Source organism: Perca fluviatilis, chromosome 15 (assembly GCF_010015445.1).
Source record: "Perca fluviatilis chromosome 15, GENO_Pfluv_1.0, whole genome shotgun sequence".
NCBI lineage: Eukaryota > Metazoa > Chordata > Actinopteri > Perciformes > Percidae > Perca > Perca fluviatilis.
Window position 1 is genome coordinate 35,624,268 of NC_053126.1, and position 20,330 is coordinate 35,644,597.

Here is a 20,330-nt window from a genome sequence, read left to right on the forward strand (position 1 = left end):
ACTGAATGTAGTTTAAAGTTACCTGTACTCCAGTATTTCTGTTCTACAAAGTAATTTTCACTGCACATCCATCTCACAGCATCAGTTACTTTACAGGATATTATTCAATATCATCAGCTAATAAATTATGATGTAACATCAGCCTGTACTTATGAAGCATCCATACATATAGCTCTGGAAAGTAAAGCTCTGTAATTGGTATGTATTTCACGTATTCATCACTGTCAGCAGCACACTGACTGCTGCTGGACAAGAGTGTGAAGATCCTAATGTCCCAGAGAAGAAGTTAAGGAGAAAAGCATGATGCTCACTTTTTGTCAGATAAACTCATCTGCATCGGCCTCTGAAGGTAATGTCACTTCATGGTGCTCTGTACCCAGCTCACACTCACCTTTTCTCGGCCAAATTTAACTGTAAAGACGCTTAATGTAACTGTCACATGTTGTGCATAAGTTTTTGTATCCTATGAACCTTTTGATGAGAAAGCGTTGGCAAATGCTACTTTGGAAAGGCTTTCAATGCTTTTTGATGCATTTTGGATGCCAAACCTTTTGTTACTCAGAGGTGGAAGAAATACTCCGATCATTCTGTTGAGTAAAAGTAGTAATACCACAGTGTGGAAATACTCTGTTACAAGTAAAAGTCCGGCATTCATTTTACTTAAAAGTGCAAAAGTGCATGAACATATGATGAGTAGCAAAAGTTACAGTGCTCATTCGGCAGATTGGCTTATTTCAGAATAGTGTATATTTTATTTATTGATGCGTTCATGTGTTCATTACATAAAGATTGCAGGTGAACTGGGAGCTTTGTGAGCGGACTGTTTGGAGTTTTTGATGGATTCAGGCTGAAGAGAAAGAATAAAGCTGTGAATGTAGATCTAATTTTTGCAATGTTTCTGAGCTGCAGTGAACACATGATATAACCAGTTTTGGGATGCGCGATGCTTTTTAAACAGACCTGCATTCTTGCAAAGGCAGAACATCAGCAGATGAGAAAGAAATATTCAGATTACTGCAGTAAAGTTACTAATACCAAACTGTAAAAATACTCTGTTACAAGTAAAAGTTCTGCATTGTAAATGTTACTTAAGTAAAAGTCTGTAAGTATCATCAGGAAAATGTAGTTTTAAAAAAGTGTGAAGGATCCAACCAGTTTTATGTTTAATGGTCACAGTCCTTCCAGAAAAAAGTTTTTTTGTGATTGTTGCGAATAAAAATCCTTGATTATGCGGCACATTTTCTTAAAAAATGCAATGGAATATGCGGGATATTTATACAATTTTATGCGAGGAAATATGCAGGAACTTGCAAAAATTGTGGGAACTTGCAAAAACTGCGGTTTGATGAAAAAGAGAAAAAAAAGTGATTCCCCCCCAACACCAATCAAACATCAGATGTTATAAACTACATGTGTTCTGTGTGCAGAAATCTTAATTCGTAAAGTAACTACTAACTAAAGCTGTAACAGATGAATGTAGTGGAGTAACTAAAGTAACTAGTAACTAAAGCTGTAACAGATGAATGTAGTGGAGTAACTAAAGTAACTACTAACTAAAGCTGAAACAGATGAATGTAGTGGAGTAACTAAAGTAACTAGTAACTAAAGCTGTAACAGATGAATGTAGAGGAGTAACTAAAGTAACTAGTAACTAAAGCTGTAACAGATGAATGTAGTGGAGTAACTAAAGTAACTAGTAACTAAAGCTGAAACAGATGAATGTAGTGGAGTAACTAAAGTAACTAGTAACTAAAGCTGTAACAGATGAATGTAGTGGAGTAACTAAAGTAACTAGTAACTAAAGCTGAAACAGATGAATGTAGTGGAGTAACTAAAGTAACTAGTAACTAAAGCTGTAACAGATGAATGTAGTGGAGTAACTAAAGTAACTAGTAACTAAAGCTGGAACAGGTGAATGTAGCGGAGTAACTAAAGTAACTAGTAACTAAAGCTGTAACAGATGAATGTAGTGGAGTAACTAAAGTAACTAGTAACTACTAAAGCTGGAACAGGTGAATGTAGTGGAGTAAAAAGTCCAATATTAAGACTCAAGTAAAGTACAAATACCTCAACATTTGGACTTAAGGACAGTACTGGAGCAGCTGACCCGCCCAGACTCCAGGGGATTAGCATTTCCAATAACTTGACTAAAATAGAAGAAACTGGGGGGTGTGTCGTCCCCGCCCCTCACCTGCAGATCAGCCCACCTGAGCGTCTTTAAAAGAGACAAACTGCTCCTTCTCTCCTCACTCCTCTTCTCTCCTTCCCCCTGCACCGGCGAACAGACACTGCTCTTTAATCTCTCCATCATCATGACCATGGTGTACTCCTCCCGAAGCTCCATGGGCGGCGGCTTTGGCGGAGGTGGCTTCGGCGGCGGCAGCGGCTTCGGCGGTGGGGGTTTTGGCGGCAGCAGCAGCCGAGCATCCTTCGGCGGAGGCATGAGCGCGTTCAGCATGGCAGGAGGAGCCGGAGGAAGTGGGGTCAGTGCTTTTTTTCAAAGTTTTTAGTGCTGTCTTTTAATGTTTTGTCCCTTTTTTATGCTTTTGTTGCTTTTTTTGTTTCTGTTTTATTTGTTCTAAATTTACCTCTTTGAATGCAAGCTCAAAAGCTGAATTTGAACATATTTGTTGTTGTCAATGGTAAAAAATTTCAGATGCAAAAATGGAGAGCTAAAAGAATTAGGTGTCAACTATCAATCGCCAACTACTTTGATAATCTATTAATTAGAAGTGTCAAAATACCTTGGTATCTTGTCAAAAATGCAGAAAACTAAACTAAGTGAATTTTTTTATGAGGGTCGAAAGTTTCAGAGGCATATGTGACTTACTCAAACTTTTTTTTAACGTATCAAAATTCTACTCAGTGTGTAGGCACGTTACTTGAACACTGTTTCAGATTGGTTGACCCTGATTACTCCAGTAACTGTCTGCACCTGTTTATTTGCTCTCACCTGGTGCACCTACAACTTTTACTGTAACTTCCTGAAGAAGGCTGGATGCCGAAAGGCGCTGAAGTGATGTTTTTAATCAGATTCTTCTCCGAATGGGCCAGATGTAATGAAGACATTTTGCCTTTTTTTCTAAAAGAGAATGCCTTGGATTTGTCATATTTTTAATGCTCACTTCTGTCTCTGCCTCACTTCTCATACCTTGCACCCTTCGTCGGGGGGGGGGGGGGGGGGGGGGGGGGCGGGTCCCTCTCCTCCACTTTCTCTCCTCCTCCTCCTCCTTTCTCCCTCCTTCTCTCTCCCTCCTCCGGGGGGGGGGGGGGGGGGGGGGGGGGGGGGGGGGGGGGGGGGGGGGGGGGGGGGGGGGGGGGGGGGGGGGGGGGGGGGGGGGGGGGGGGGGGGGGGGGGGGGGGGGGGGGGGGGGGGGGGGGGGGGGGGGGGGGGGGGGGGGGGGGGGTCCTCTCCACTCTCTCTCCTCTCCTCCTCCTCCTCCTCCTCCTCCTCCACCTCCTCTCCTCTCTCCTCCTCCTCCTTCCTCCTCCTCCTCCTCTCTCTCCTCTCCTCCACCCTCCTTCCTCCTTCCTCTCCTCCTCCTCCTCCTCTCTCCTCTCCTCCTCCTCTCCTCCTCCTTTCCTCCCTTCTCCTCCTCCTCCTCCTCTCCTCTCCTCTCATCCTCTCTCCCTCACCTCCCTTTCCCCTCTCCTCCTCCTCCATTTCTTTCTCATCTCACTCTCATCTACATCTCTTTCTTCTCACTCATTTCTTTCCTCTCTCTATTTTCTTCTCTCTTTCTCTTCCCTCCTCCTCCTCCCTCTCCTCTTCCTCCCTCTACTATCTACCTCCTCCTCCTCCTTCTCTCCTCCTTCCTCCTCTCTCCTCCCTCTCCCTCCTCTCTCCCCCCTCCCTTTCCTCCACTCCTCCTTCCTCCCCCCCTCCCCTCCTCCCCCCTTCTTCCTTTTCCCCTCCCTCCTCCCTCTTTCCTCTCCTTCCCCCCCTTTATGTGTTCTTTTTCTTTCTCTTCGTCTTTATGTAGTAGTGTAGTATGTAGAGTAGTAGTATGTAGAAGTAAGTGGTATGTAGAGTGTGTATGTAATATAGTATGTAGAGTAGTGGTATGTAGTAAGTGTGTATGTATAGTGGTATGTAGAGTGGTAGTATGTAGAGTAGTAGTATGTAGTAGTAGTATCGTGTGCCCCCCCCCCTTGCCTTTTATGGGTGCCCTCTCCCTGGATTTATTTTTATTATAGTGGGTATAAATTAAGTATTTTTAATATATCTGTGCGCTCTAGGTACCTTAAAACTTCTTGTATTTCTTATCGTTAAAGATATGTATGACCTAGTTTAAAAGTACTATGGTTTTCTGTAAGGGAGGTGGAAGGGGTTTAGCCAAGGGTTTCTTTACTTAATTTATGTTCACTTCATTACTTATTTTTTATGATAAATATATACGGGAAGGTAAAATCTTTGTGGTGTGTAAATATACATATAGGAAGTTGTAAAGAACATGTTTTTTTTCGACACTTGTCACTTTACCCGTTTTGTACCTTGTCACTTGTCCTGTTTTCCAATGTTTTCCTGTCTGATGTTGAAAACGTCTTCACGGTGTTTTCAGATTAAGGACGCCATCCTCCTCAGAGGGACGGTCTCGCTGAGCATCGACAACGCCCAACTGGCTCAGGACGACTTCAGAATCAAGTCAGTAACTCGTCATCTTCACACCCATCTTTGTCTTTTTCTCCTCACACAAAAACACAGCCAGCCATCACAGAATCAATGCAAAGGAACGAGTGAATGAATCATTCTGACACACAATGTTTCCAAGCTAAATGAAAGAGCAGATAGCAGCAGGACTTTCTGCATTTGACCAATTTTCACTTCAATTCAAATTTATCAAAGTTTCTAGATGAGACGTGTGGGTTTCTTTCAACCAATTTGTCCCAAAATAACATGGATGGTTTCATAACACGCTCTTCACAAGTGAAATTAAGGATGAGATCTCTACTCTCATTGAATTCTGGGTGTTTTATAGCATTATCCTGACTAAACTGACATATCTGTGACTGCCCATTGCCTTCATTCCTCTGATCTTAACTATTAGTCCAAATCATTCATAGTTTCTGCCTTTTTTCTAACACAAAAATTAGACGATTTCATATAAATGAGGTTTATTGACCATGAATTCAAAAATAGGTTTAAAACTAGTGTTAATAGATGTGTTGTAGTGGTGAATATACTGGTGGTAACAGGGGAAATAAGTGTCAAACGTTGAAAAAAGCGCCCCAAAAACCCCTAAAAAAACCGGCAAAAAAAACGTTGAAAAAAATATCGAAAAAAGTTGAAAACCAAAACCGCCAAAAAACGTTGAAAGAAGCAAGCAAAACGTGGGAAAAAAACAGTGTTCATTTTGATCTGCGAGGACAACACAAGGGTTATTATTATCAGCAGCATCGGCTCTCTCTGCTGGCTCTTTTGTAGAATGCCTCAGCTGCATTTCCTGCCAAAATACAGACAATTCAACTGACAATATCCAATGCAAACATGTAAAAACAATCAGTCAAAGTTAAATAAAATTGATAAGATTCTGAGTTTGAAAAACAATTTCAAAGCCTTTTTTTTAATCTGTGAAAAGTTTTAAAGTTTCTGAATAAGTTGCAAAGATTTGATAGTTTAAGAAACATTTTGAGAATGTCTAAATTGAAATCATACCAGGCTGAACTTCATACTTGTAACTTGGGTGTCTCAGGTTAACTGGCAGCTTTAATACAACCTTTTGAAAAAAAACTAAATCGGAAAACCTTTTCTTTAAAGTTAAACAGTTTTTGAATGCTCCTGTTTTTTTTACTCGTCGAGTTATTCTTTGAAAATTCTTCATTTGATTCAATTATCTGAGCTGTTTTTACGGTTTCCGGTTTATTTGTCAACAGAACGTTAGCGTTGATATAATTTCTGTCCAATTTTAATTCAGACTACAAATGTTGGTTACACTTTACTTGAAGGTATTTACATAAGCGTGACATGACACTGTCATGAATGTGTCCTAAACGTTTATGACATAATGCTTATTTTAGTAAGTGTCATTCATTTTTTTGTAATGACAAGTTATGGTTAGGGGTAGGGTTAGAGTTAGGATTAGAGTTCATGTGTCATGACTGTGTCATGACACTGTCATGTGTTCATGACAGTGTCATGTCACTCTTATGTAGATACCTTCAAGTAAAGTGTTACCAAAATGTTTTCTACATTCACAAACTAGTTTTTTCACAGGTTCATTTCCAACGGCGTTTTAATCTGGATATCTCTGTCTGTTTGACTGTAATTTGATCCAATAATAAACTGTGCAGGTTTGAGAATGAGCTGTCGATGCGTCAGTCTGTGGAGGCGGACATCGCCGGGCTGAAGATGGTGCTGGGAGAGCTGGGCGTCGCCAAGACCGACCTGAGCATGCAGATCGAAAGCCTGAAGGACGAGCTGGTCACCATGAAGAAGAACCACGAAGAGGTACCAGCATTTCACATTTAAGTTTTTGATCACAACTAATCTAGTTGCGCATTGCCAGCCCCGTCTCCACAGCTGCACTAAGGTCTGGCTACACCACAGATGCATTCTGGGATAGGAGAAGAAAAAAAAACGCTCCGGCTTGTTTGCATTTCTTTAAACCAATCCCAGTCATCGTGGGCGGCGCTAAGCTCGGGACACAGCTAAATAATTTCAGGAAGGAACTTGTTCTGGTGGAACATTTGCACCCCACAAAAGAAAACTCCACATCCAATATTAAATGAAGTTAACTATTGACACAATACAGTAACATGAGCTATTTAAATGAGCTGATACATGGTTAAACCTCATTGGCTCTTACCAGTGTATCTCCGTGTGGACTTCGTCCACAGCAATCCCACCAATCAGTCTCACAACATCCCTGTTAGAGAGGAAATGCCCTAAACATATTCTCTGTAAATCTTTACAATCATTCCCCAAAAGAACCAAGCATCCACATCTTCTAAATACACAGCTTTATTATGTTTAAAATGTACTTGTGTTCATCCAGACTAAAATGTAAATAACATACAATATATCAACATGAAACCTTCCCAGATAATCACTGACATTAAAGCAATTCTTTTTTGTATTTTGTATTTAGTTTTGTTTAAATGTGCAAATGAGGCATTACCATTACCTTAAGTTAACTTTTGGTGAATTTAGGAGAAATCTACAGACACAAATAGACAAAGTGTAGTCAAATAAAGGTTGTCTCTGTCAGGAAATGCAAGGCTTGGACACAAAAATGCAGAGTTGAGGTAATTTATTAAAGAAAAGACTTACAAAGTAAGGTGTCCTGAGGAAGGTAGGCACAAACGAAGATAAACCAGAAGACATGACAGGGGAAAAACAACCAGGAAGGAGTGACAATGAACCGACACAAGACAAAGACAGCACAGAGACTAAATACACAGGGTAATGAGGGTGAAACAAGGGACAGTTGACACGAGGGCGCAGGAACAGGTAAAACACATCAGGGTGGGGCAGACAATCAAAAAGGTGGGAAAACACAAGGCAGGTAAAGTAAAACAAGACATAACAGGGGGGAGCGAGAGAGAGAGAGAGAGAGAGAGAGAGAGAGAGACTTAGAGAATAAAACAGGAAAAACTACAACAGAAACCCAATATCGTGACAGTCTCTCCACCAGTCTGAAAGAACACATGAACTGTTTTTGTCTGTAGTGTGTCCCCTTAATTGTAACATTACATCCTCCCTCCTCCTGCAGGACCTGATGTCCATGCGCACGCAGATGAGTGGTCAGGTGAACGTGGAGGTGGACGCCGGTCCGCAAACCGACCTCACCAAGGTCATGGAAGAGATGAGAGAACACTACGAGATGCTCGCCGCTAAGACCAACAAAGAGCTGGAGTCCTGGTTCCATTCCAAGGTGGGAAGGCTGAAGCCCCTGATACACCAACCGGACGGCCGACCGTTGGCAGAAAAGGCAGTCGGACTGATCAGTCGGCTCCCCAAGTTTGTCCAAAAAGTGCCTCGGAACACACCGAGGCGACGCCGACTTGAGCGTACGTTCTGCGTGTGCACGAGACGTAATACGTCTCTATAACAGCAGGCGGCGCTAATCTGTATTGTCTGAACTGATTGGACGAACGTGTCACGTGGGTCTGGCTGATCCCGAATTTTGCTACCGGGCTTAATGGCAGCTTCATTCGGGATAAAATCTCATATTTTACGAAGATAGTTCATCGAAACGTGTTTCAGAAAACATTTTCAAGAGAGAAATAGGCCATACAGTTTCTGAATCTGTCCTCATTTCAGATCGACAAAGGTCAGTTTAAAAGATTTTCGTCAGATTTTGAGAGGCTTACACGCTCATTCCGCTTGTCATTTCCAGGTTAGCACCAATCAGATTGGTCATTTAGTCCGACTGCCCGCCCTCTGACCCAGCAATCAGGTCGGCCAAAATTAAAGCCGCCAGCTCCTCCGACGGACGACGGCACGGAACACACCGAACAGACTCGAGTCACTGACCTCGCCAGACTATCCGATGGACAATTATCGGGTTGGTGTGTCAGCGCCATAAGATTCTGCTAAGAGTCTGAGCAGGGGCGATTATAGCCCTTTTTTAGGGGTGCTTCAGGATACCTAAACTTGATCCCGGCACCCCTAAAAAATAATTGTTAAAAAAAGAAAGTCTCTGTTTGACAAGCTCCCATGTGATCAGTTGTTGAGCCACCTAGGATATTGCAGTTTCAGCTCAAAATGCACATCCACACATCCAGCCGAACATTTGTCAAAATCCCACAAATCTCTAATTTTCTAAAGTTATTGATATATACACACACACACACACACACACACGTTGTAATAGTACCTCGCCTTCTTATTAATGGCTCAGCATTAACGTTTTCAAGTGATGTGTCTGTCTAGTTCCTATACCATGACGGTCCAAAATTATGTTAAAATGCACAGTTAGCAGTATTTAAAAAAAAAAAATACTTTAAAAAGGGTGCCAGGCATCCGTAAAGCTCTGATCCTAGAATCCTCCCTGACTCTGAGTATTGAAGAGCATGCTCAGGCTTGCTAACCGCATCTCTTCTGACAGGCGATTTAGAGTCCCTTCATTTAGAGACAACAGGCTAAAGAAGTCTTTTATACAGTACATCAGTCTATCCTTATGCTAAACCAAAATCAAAGTGTGCTGCCAATTAGGCTCTGGATCTGAGGATTTCATGAAACGTATTTCTCTGTCATGACCGTTGATTTGTTTTCATCTTTTTAACTATGTGTGCAATTATTATCTAACTTTGTGTGTACTCTTCTTTTTTGAGCCGAGCTGCTCGGGAATGCAAAATAAATTTCAGTGTCAAATGATAATAAAATTGTATCATATCGTGAAGATGTAAGTCAACGAAGATGTTTTTGTTTTCTGTCTTTTGATGACTTCCTCTCTCTCCTCCTCCTCCCAGTCGGAGATGCTCAGTAAGGAGGTGGCAACCACAGAGATGACGATCAAATCGACGGTCTCGGAGGTGAAGGAGGTGAAGAGTCAGCTTCAGGCTCTGGAGATCGAACTCCAATCACAGCACAGCATGGTGAGAGCACAGTGCTAACTGTTACTAAAGCTAACTTTGTTAGCATGCACTGACTCTCGATCGAGCCCGCTTTTTAGTAAGTTTTTCTTAACAGGTTTGTATGATGTCGTATGAAAACGTATGCGCAACAATTCGTATAATGATATCGTTTGAAATTAGGGGACGAAAAGAGTGGCTAAGTTATAGCATCTTTACAGTTAAGGGCTTCACTGTCTGTCTCCCTGTAGAAAGCGTCTCTTGAAGCCACACTGGCCGACATCCAGGGCCGCTACGCCATGCAGCTGAACGGATACCAGATGATGGTGAGCGGTATGGAGGAGCAGCTGGTGCAGCTGAGGGCTGACCTGGAGCGACAGGGACAGGACTACCAGATGCTGCTGGACATCAAGACCAGACTGGAGATGGAGATCGGCGAGTACAGGAGGCTGCTGGACGGAGAGGCTGGTGGTAGTGGCGGCGGCGGCGGCAGCGGCGGCGGGTGAGAAGAGATCAGAGATTCAATCCAACTGTGGTTTCATTTATCCATGATACCAAACACTAGATCCATCTAACTTCCTGTCTCTCTCTCTCTCTCTCTCTCTCTCTCTCTCTCAGATCGACAGGTTTGTCCTCTTCCTCCTCCTCAACCGTCATCAGCAGCAGCACCACAGTCGTCAAAAAAGTCATCGAGGAGACCATCTGAGACCAATCATACGTCTTACCTCTGACTCGGGGGTGGAGTCAAATCTCCACTGACTCAGGAACATATAAACACACTATAAACACTCATTAAGGTATCTGATTTGGGGTCTATTCTTAATCTAAACATTGATGCATTCACACTGAATTGATTTGGGAAATCAGTGGCGATACCCAGCCCTAGATATGACACCTCTGACATGAATCAAGGTTGCCTGAATAATGGCTGTAAAAGATCAGTGACTACATTTACATGCACATAATATTCCAGTTTTTGTCCTCATTCTGAAAAAGACAGTGTCCCTACCAAGCTGTTTCCACGGCTATAGAAAGTCAATATTCCACTAATATTCCTGTTTACATGACCTGTGTCAAATTTGTGGAATATTAGTGTGCATGTAAACATAATCAATGAGTCAAAGATTGTCATTGTGTGATAGTTTGGGTCAGGGACAACTTTACTTCCAACAAAGCTTCTGTCTTCTTCAAGGAATAAAACTCAACTAAACTCAAACAAATGTGTCTGAATGTTTCTGAAATAGCAGTTTGAAAAGAGAAATATCAAGTGAAGAACATCTTCCATGTTTCCATACTGACTGAGTAACTCCTCCGGCTGAGGATGTGTTTGGAAGACGGACCTGTAAAATGAACCTGTACAGATGTACCTTATAAAGATGCCACTGGGTGAATATTTAGGGTAACATAACAGAAAACGTGTGATCATAAGGTAAAGAACCACCCTTTAAAAAAATTAAGACAAAAAGAGACACCTAACACAAATTAGAATTTTAGTTTTTATCCTATTAGACATATTTGTAAAATGTTTTCATAGTTAGCATAGGAAGTCTTGACATTTGACCTTTTGGATAAACAATCTAATCAGTTCATTCTTGAGTCCAAGTGGACGATTACACCAAGTTTGAAGAAATTCCCTCCAGACGTTCCAAAGATATGAACGTGGTACAGATCAACTCAGATTTACGAAAAACGTAAAGTTCCATTTGAAAGAGAGAAAAGGTCCAAGGTCTTTTGAAAAAATTAAAAAGCCTTTATTGCAATGGCTATTTCATATTGAAATATTACATTAAACATAGAACTGGGTAGCAACCCACGCGTATCGGCACAAAATGGCCCCTCTGTTGACATCATGATTACAAACATCTGATAATTGTAAACACCTGAGCACACAGCCAGGGATCTCAAAAGGTGACCAATGCAAAGTATACCCTCCAGACGGCTCTACAAAATATATAAGAGAAAAATAAAATAAAAAAAGGACAAAACATGGGTGTGCAGACAACAAAACTATATATGACTAATTATACAGGATTATACCATTATACCATTTACAGGATTTTTTGCTAAAGCATTATAGCATATAATTGAGAACTACAAAACAAGGACTGTAATCAATCCCTTCATTGAGTCCTGGATCAATTGTGGCCTCCATATTATATACAGTATATATAGAAGGTATCTCTCTGCAATAGTAGTTTGTCAATAACCACCCCAAATGTTCTTATTTATGGCTTCAAGGCAGGGGCGGACTGGGACAAAAATTCAGCCCTGGCACTGTAGCCACACCAGCCCATATCACCACACCCATGCATCCCCACCCACGGACACATGCATTCACTAATTACATTTGTGTACAGATGGTGAAATAATATAAGCAGTACCTAATGTAAGTGATTTTTAAACACTTAATGTAAGTAACTGGCAAACAATGCTTTCTACTTTTTAAAGAGCACACGTTTATAACAAATTTACACATACTGCCTATTTATGCCATTTTGTATGCTGTTACTGTCATTCTCTACAGTATGTGTTTTTTTGTCGTCACTGTCTGTCTCTCCGATTTTTCCGTGTTTCTCTCTGCTGACACTACACACATTGTCTGTCTAGTTCTGTCATCTTTTTTAACTCCCTAACTTTGCAATTGAAATATGTTTTTATGGCTGTCTGTGATTATACTTCAGGGTTTCTCCTTGCTCAGAATTGGCCTTTGGGGAAACACATAAAGCAGGGAGGGTCAGGGGGTCCTCCCCCAGGAAATGTTCAGGGTAAAAGACTTTAATTCCTGTATTCTGATACATTTTTAGGCACCAATTTATGTTAAAAACGTCTATATTTATGGCAAGGAAATCACAAAATTCCGGTGGATGGTAACAATTCAAAATACAAAATATAATGGAATAATATTATATTCAGTAGTCCAGTAAGTGGGCTTTCACATCTGGGACATGGGCCGGATACGACAACACTTGACCCCAAAGTCCAGTTGTTTAATTAGCATGAACAGGGCTACATGGTAACTTTTTTCCCCCAAGGAGCACGTTTTGCTCCCAAGTTGAAAAATGTAGGATTGACTTACATAGGCTACTGCTTTTACTTCTAAATTGTACAATAACATAATCATGTTATGGATACAAAACATTGTGAAGTGTAATGTTTTCTACATTCTATTGATCAAAAAATATCAGTGATGTTGAATATAGCCTACAGTGTAACGGACCGCCACAGTTCATGCATACATGTGAACCGTGGATTAATTGCAGAGTTTAACCTACATAGTGTTAAACTAAACACTACGTGAATGGAGCACAGCAGAAAGATGGAGCAGAACGACGCTGCTTATTCAGGTTCATGTGTACTCCTATAGGCCTACACTTCGCATCAGGCGTTAAAACCAACTGTACCAAAACACCGAATTAGACTACTATTTAACGTGACGAGACGTTTTTAACCGGTAATGAAATGTCTCAATTTAATACTGATGCCGTCAGAAAGCCGCGCGGACAGACAGCAGTCGAAGCTCTGGCTAAGCTCTGCGCCCGTCAGCAGCGGCTTCTCGCTGAGCGGAGACCACGTTTTTAGGTGACGTTCTTGATTTTGACTAAACGTCCCAATTTGAGTAACCTCTTGTTGGATACCCGTAGGGTACAGATTTGATCATTGGCAAATTATCAAAGATGTTTTATCAATATTAATAAAGTTATGAATATGGTTATTAATAACTTCATCAAATCAACAAACAATCAAAACGGGGCACCAACCTGCAAGTCAGGGACCAATAATCAAACTGTGGAACAGTCTCATTTCTGTGGTAATCCTTCAAAGGAAACAAAGGAAGGGGTGAATCCGAGCACGGACCTGTTCAGCCAGCAATTATCACAATAAGTACACAAATAATCACAAGCAACTGCTATTTAAAGGTCCCATGACATGGTGCTCTTTGGATGCTTTTATATAGACCTTAGTGGTCCCCTAATACTGTATCTGAAGTCTCTTTCCCGAAATTCAGCTTTGGTGCAGAACTACAGCCACTAGAGCCAGTCCTACAATGAGCTTTCAGGATGTGCCATTTCTGTGTCTGAAGCTATTGAGGAGGAGAGAGGGAGTGGCAAGGTGGAGGGTCGGGGTGTGGCCTTCACCAACTGCCACTTTTCTCGTTTGAAAGCCATGATGTCTCTCGCTCATGGGTGGGCCAAATTCTCTGGGCGGGCAAAGCAGAGAAAGGGAGGTAACCTTGCTTGTTATGACCTCATAACAAGCAGATTCCAAAATGGCTCATCTGAGCTTTCATTTTCTCAAAGGCAGAGCAGGATACCCAGGGCTCGGTTTACACCTATCACCATCTCTAGCCACTGGGGGACCATAGACAGGCTGGGGGAACTCATATTAATGTTAAAAAACCTCATAAAGTGAAATTTTCATGCCATGGGACCTTTAAGTATAATAACATTTATTAACGTCACAATTATCAGTAGCTAATCAATAATCCTTCAATAATAAACTTATATACCTTTTACAATATCACAACCAAAACAAGCAAAAACAAAGCAGCATGTGTCATGGACACGTCTGTGTGTGTGTGTGTGTGTGTGTGTGTGTGTGTGTGTGTGTGTGTGTGTGTGTGTGTGTGTGTATGTGTGTGTGTGTGTGTGTGTGTGTGTGTGTGTGTGTGTGTGTGTGTGTGTGTGTGTGTGAGAGAGTGAGTGAAAGTGGAGGGGGCGGTGTCGAAATGTAGTCTAACACAAAAACAACTACCAAAATGGCTACTCCTGTGAGCTGCACATAACTATTTAGCTTCAAGAGGGCGGTAGTGGTGCTGCGTGCACGAGGAGGGGTTGAACAGGTCGAGGGGGTTGCTAGGCAACGCGCACGCTTAACACATAGCTGGTATGCTAGGCCACGTGTTAGCTCTGTACAAACACTCTGCCGACTCCACGTGGTTAAGCTAGCAGCGTTAGCTCGGAGCTCCGTGGCTAGCTTGTGTGTGGGGGTGTGTGTGTGTGTATAATTAGTAAAAGAAGAAAGGGTAAAGAAATAGAGACAAACTGATCTTAGTTATCGATAATGACCAGCCCCCCTCAGCCACTCAGGTCTGGACCACACGTGTAGTTAGGACAGACTCTGAGACTTTTGACTTACTGAAGAAAACTTGACTTCCTGTCAGTTGTCCCCTCTGGCTGGGACTTTTGCATAGAGGTGTGAACTCACCAGGCTGAGGCGCTTGCAAGTAGGCCTACCTTTTGTCTCTGAGCTTTTTGTCTCTGAACACATGTGCCACATGTGTCTTGTATCCAGAGGTCAGTTTAATCTGAGGCCTTTTGGTTAAAATCAGATTTAACACCACTGGTGGTCCCAACACTCTGGATGGGTCGGTCAGCCCATCTCGGGACCAGGCCGGCCGTTGATGACTGGCCAAATGCTTAAAATGTATTATAATAATAATTATTATTATTATTATAACCATAGAGAAACTGTGCAAGCGATAAAAACCCGTCCTATGCGCTGTGTGTCGGCCTGTAAAGACAATTTATTTGTATATAAAAAAAAATTAAAAAAATCAGACCGGCCCAAATTAAAAAAAATGGTCTGGCCCCTCTGGCATTTGCCAGAATTGCCAGATGGCCAATCCGCCCCTGCTTCAAGGCCTTCAACTACACGGCTGTCTGGGTTGCTGTTATGTACTTTAAAAAGTGTTTAGCCATTGGTAATCCAAATTAGCTTTTCTAATGGCATACTTGTGTTGAGGAACTCTGTCTTTCAGGCGTGTCTTTGTCTGGCCTATCTAAAAGCAACTTTGTGTAAAAGATAAACAGTACACAACATACATAATGTTACAGGTAATAAATGTTTTAATACGTTTTGACGTCACTGAACTGCTTGCACTCCCTTACTCCACAAAGGCCACATTTATAAGCATCTTTTAAAGAGCTTAGATATCGAGGTAACCTGAGCCTTTTTGTAAGCATCCCGGTTGTTGTTTGATAGATAGATAGATAGATAGATAGATAGATAGATAGATAGATAGATAGATAGATAGATAGATAGATAGATAGATAGATAGATACTTTATCATCCCAAAGGAAATTTTAGGCATACAGCAGCTTAGACAACCATAACACAACAAACACATATACACACATATATCATAAGAATAAAAATAAACATCACTCACAGAAATGCAATGGCCAAGATAAGGTGCTATGGTAGACTGTGTGCAATGGTGATAGTGCAAAAGTAAACAGTGCAGGGATTGAACAGTGCAGTAGATTATTATTAAATACTATGACTATGAAATATTAACATAATAATATATTAACTGACTGATTGAATAAGAATAAGAACAATATATAACAGGGAACAAGTTATAAGATGTAGATGTTATGACCACAGTTCAGATTGTGTAGGAGGGCAAATATAGCCTATAAGACAGTTGTACAGCAGACAAAGTGATGTAATGGTAGGTGCTGAGAGAGACAGGCTCATGCTGAAAAGTCCATTTCTCCCCTCCTCCTTTGTGTGGTACTGAAGAGTTGGATGGCCCTGGGAACAAAGGACCGTCTGCCACTGAACATGCTCCTCTGTTTGATGAATGTGCTGTGTAGTGGGTGGCGGTCATTGTCCATGATCGCCAGCATCCTCTCATGGTCCATTTCTCTGCAGTGGCTGTGAGCGACTCCAGCTCAATGCCAACAACAGAGCCAGCACTGTCAGAGCCAGCTCTATCGGTCTGACAAACTCTTGGTCTGTGTCACAGATACGTCAAAGACGTTGGAATTGGCCAAACGTTACATTTACTCAGCTCAGTCAGCTGATGTCAGAAACCATAAAGTGTTTCTAGTTAAACTGTTAAAATGTTGATCATCAGAGATGAACTCAGACAAGTGAATGTTTTTATTTGAGTCTGAGAGAGATCTGCTTCACAGTGCAGAGTGTGTGTGATGGTGAACAGACTGAACTTTGATTTCAGCAGCTGATCTTCAGTCAGTGTTTCTGTTCACAGGAGAGACTATCAGTCCTGCAGAGGACACAGAGACACTGAGGAACCAGGCCAGACCATAAACCCAGGATAAAGAGGTTGAGTGAATGTGGTGTTGAAGGTGTGGAGGTGGATCAGTGAGTCAGAGGATACTGTGTAGAAGGACAGAGTGCCAGCAGGACAATCCACATACACTGCTACTCTGTTAGAGACAGAGGAAGAAGTGAGGACTGTTACTCTGTTATTGTGCCAGACAGAGTAACCACGATCAGAGCACCTCAGAGTCCAGGACTGATCATTCCATCCAAACCCACAGTCAACACTGACTCCTCTCCTTCTGATTCCTCTGTAACTCACTGATATATGAACCAATCCTTTCCTTTTGACCTCCCAGTAACAGCGACCAGTCAGCCCATCTCTACACAGCAGCTGAGACCAGGTGTCAAATCTGTCTGGATGATCAGGATATGACTGATCCTCTTCAATATATGTCACATTCTTGTTGTTGTCAGACAGTTTGAGGTATCTGTTTACTGTGTTTGTGTCCAGTTCCAGTTCACAGACATCTGATGGAGAGAACAAGACACAATACAGCTGCGGGTTATCATATGTTGATTTATTAACAACTTTACTGACAATTACTGAAAGAAAATCATTTCAACTTTCAAGATACACAAGGACATCTTACATGTTTAAGAGGGCATAAAAGAAGGAAATACAATAAAATACATTTAGCTTCAAAGTAATACATTTTACAAAATAGACATTTACTAAGTGCTAAGAACGCAAAAAAAGCAGAAAAGCAGTAAAAAAAAGTGTGTCGGGAGGGTTTCTATGGTGATGTACAACCCGGTATCACGACAGGTCGTGTAATAGTCACGTTATTTTGATTCATAAATTCGTGTATATGTTACGATTTTGAAGTTTTTTTTCGTGTACATGCAACGACTTTTGAACATGTACAGGTCACGCTTTTCGAACCTGCTCTGGGGGACGCAACAATGGGGAAATGAGGCGCCACATGGCGGCCACAACAACGGGACGGGCCGCCACTCGCGGGCCGCCACTCGCAGGACGCGATCCACGGGCGCAGGGGCACACAACAACGGGGAAATGAAACGCCACAATAATGGGACGGTTGTGGTTAGGAAAAAAGAAGAACGGGGAAAGGAACCGTCACACGCGGGACACGCCGACAAAGGAACTGCAACACGTGGGACAAAGGTACTGCAACACGCGGGACAAAGGTACTGCAACACGCGGGTCTCCTGTGAAAGTCCTGTGTTTTCTGACCCATCCACCACCCTGACCAACCTCCCTACGCAGACTTTCGCCTTATCAATACTACTCGCTACCGTCCGCGTTCTGGGATCACGAAATATGCTTCCCATTAAAATGCATTGCTTTCAATTTCGTAATCGCCACACGAAAAAAAAGGCATTTACGTAACCTGTCCACGAATTAAAATAACGTAACTATATAACAAACTGCCGTGAGACCGTGCTGTGATGTAGTACTATGAAGATTTAAAGATTAAAAGCTTTCTTAAACGTACAATATGTAACTTTCTGCCGCTAGGGGTCTCTTAACCAAAACAATGGATGGTAAAACTGGACTTTTGATGACGTTGGGAAGTTGCGTGGAATTATGGGAGTTTTTAGTGTTAAACACCTTCGCTGCCGGTCAGAATGCATCAGTTCACGGACGAGTTTACCCATTGACGTTTATTCACGTTACGTTTAGTAACGTTTATTCATGTTATTATAATAAAATAGCTGCAGTTTCCCCAACATAATTACGTTTTTCTTGATTAGATTTTTATTTGTAGCTGACCAGTTAGCTAGTGAGCCAGCAAGCTAACAGTAGCCGGCAGCTAAAACACAAAATATTTCACATATCAATGTCACCTTTTGGATGGTTTCAACACCGGGGTGGATGGGGTTTGTTGTAACGCTAGCTAGCTACTAAACGAGGCTGAGAGACGGGTGTGGATGGGGATTGCCGGGGGAATCTCCGCGACAGCGAGCCAGGACGTTCGATGCCTGTTGTGCAGCAGCAGAACATCTCCCAGCTGCCCGGAATTATCTCCCCTTCACTTTTCAGTAATCTTAACTTTTCATTTTGGTGCTTAACCCACCTTTATTCGGGTTAATTTAGCTAACCGTAAAGACAGCTAAATGCGAAGGGGGGAGAAATTCGGCAGGGAGGAGATTTTCGGCACATACACCGGTAGCGCTACGGAGATGTAGCTACCGCTATGGATGGCCGCTGTTGTGACTCGGTGCCTGGTGTGATATAGTCTGTTTCCCGATGTTTAATTAAACTAGCGTTAGCGTCATAAGCACCAGGCACTGGAGATAAGTTCTGGCCGGGGGGTTGCTGTAATGAAAGTAGCTGGCTGATAGCTGACTGGTGGCTAACGGTAACTAGCTAGCTATATGTCCCGGGGCTGTTGTCAACTGTCATCCCGACTGAGTCTCTCTGCGCCGGGGGAGTGAGGCAGACAGACCGGGGTGTGCTAGCTGGCTAAATTAGCATTAGATTAATCGTCTATCTATACAGCTAATGTTAACGTTACTAGTGAAGTTATTCGTGGGTCATACTAAAAATAACTTTATTAGCGTGTTGACCGATGTTGTAACCTCATAATGTTACCCACAAAGCATTAGCATCAACGTTAGCACATTGTAGTAATGTTAAGCTGGTATCGATATTGAACTTTCAAAATAGATAAAGTCTCTGTTGTATTACTGTGATAAAAAGTGGGATGTAATTAATCACAAAATGATGCTGTATGGCAAAAAAAAAGCAGTATTACGGTTACAAGTATTTTTTTCTGTGACATTGTATGATTTACAATTACTCCTGGACGTATCATCTTGGTGCCAGTGTTCTGACAGAAGTTAGAGTAACTAGAGGGTGAAACGTTATATGACGCCACTGACGGGCGACTAAAGGAAACGTGCCATGTCTGAAAATAAAATAACAGATTTCTCTGGGTTTGACATTTGGTGGAAAAATTTGGAATAGCGTAAGAACACAACTCATAAAAATATGTAACATAGGTATGGTCGTTTTTAGACATTTCAAAGCAGAAATGTTACATATTGTACCTTTAAAAAGGTAGGTCTTTAACATTTTTTTTAAATGAATTTACTGTGTCAGCCTGTTGAATGTGGGAGGGGAGGGCATTCCAGAGTCTTGGGGCAGAGCAGCTGAAGGCCCTGGCCCCCATGGTGGAGAGGTGGAATGTGGGGGTAACAAGGAGGCCAGTCGAGCAAGAGCGGAGGGAGCGAGAAGGGACATAGCCTGGTAGGAGGTCAGAAACCGGGTGCGAGATTATGAAATTCTTTGTAGGTGATGAGGAGGGTCTTAAATTCAGTACAGTAGTGCACAGGGAGCCAGTGTAGATTGATGAGGATAGGTGTGATGTGTTCAGATGATCTGGTTCCAGCCAGGATTCTAGCTATATATATATATATATAACAATGAATTCAGTTTATAAATACACGTGATGGTGATTTACAGATTTACAGCTGTGTAGACTGAAAACACACAATCACAACAAACAAAATGTTTTATTATTAAGATTCTGTCTCTCAGTTTTCCATTTCCACCTGATCACCTGCAGCTGGCTCTAAAACCATGTGTACGCTGGTCTGAAGTCAGTGTGACGTGCACACCTTCTGTTTATAGAAATACCAGTTTATCTGTAAAAGTATTTGTACATTTGTGTCGTAGATCTGGTCCCAGGTCTCCATTCGGGGAGGAACTAGAAGGTAAATCCACCTCAACTCACTTTATTCTATTACCTCCAAACAATTTCAAACAAACAGTTGAG

At 42.0% G+C, this 20,330-nt stretch overlaps 2 protein-coding genes across 2 annotated transcripts in view; one reads left to right on the forward strand and one right to left on the reverse strand.

The window, feature by feature from the left end:
• Window positions 1-2,253: 2,253 nt before the first annotated feature.
• LOC120575321 (keratin, type I cytoskeletal 13-like) lies at window positions 2,254-10,732 on the forward strand. Its single transcript, XM_039826037.1, has 7 exons — window positions 2,254-2,489; window positions 4,563-4,645; window positions 6,292-6,448; window positions 7,713-7,874; window positions 9,415-9,540; window positions 9,768-10,018; window positions 10,135-10,732. The coding sequence occupies exons 1-7, from the start codon at window positions 2,313-2,315 to the stop codon at window positions 10,220-10,222; spliced, it is 1,044 nt and encodes a 347-aa protein (XP_039681971.1). The 5' UTR covers window positions 2,254-2,312; the 3' UTR covers window positions 10,223-10,732.
• A 4,607-nt stretch (window positions 10,733-15,339) lies between these two features.
• The window catches only part of LOC120574811 (protein NLRC3-like), a 31,062-nt gene continuing 26,071 nt past the window's right edge, over window positions 15,340-20,330 (reverse strand). Inside the window, exon 11 of the mRNA XM_039825264.1 lies at window positions 15,340-17,055. Within this exon, the coding sequence (XP_039681198.1) occupies window positions 16,523-17,055 (533 nt within the window). The 3' untranslated portion in view covers window positions 15,340-16,522. The remainder of the gene's footprint in view (window positions 17,056-20,330) is intronic.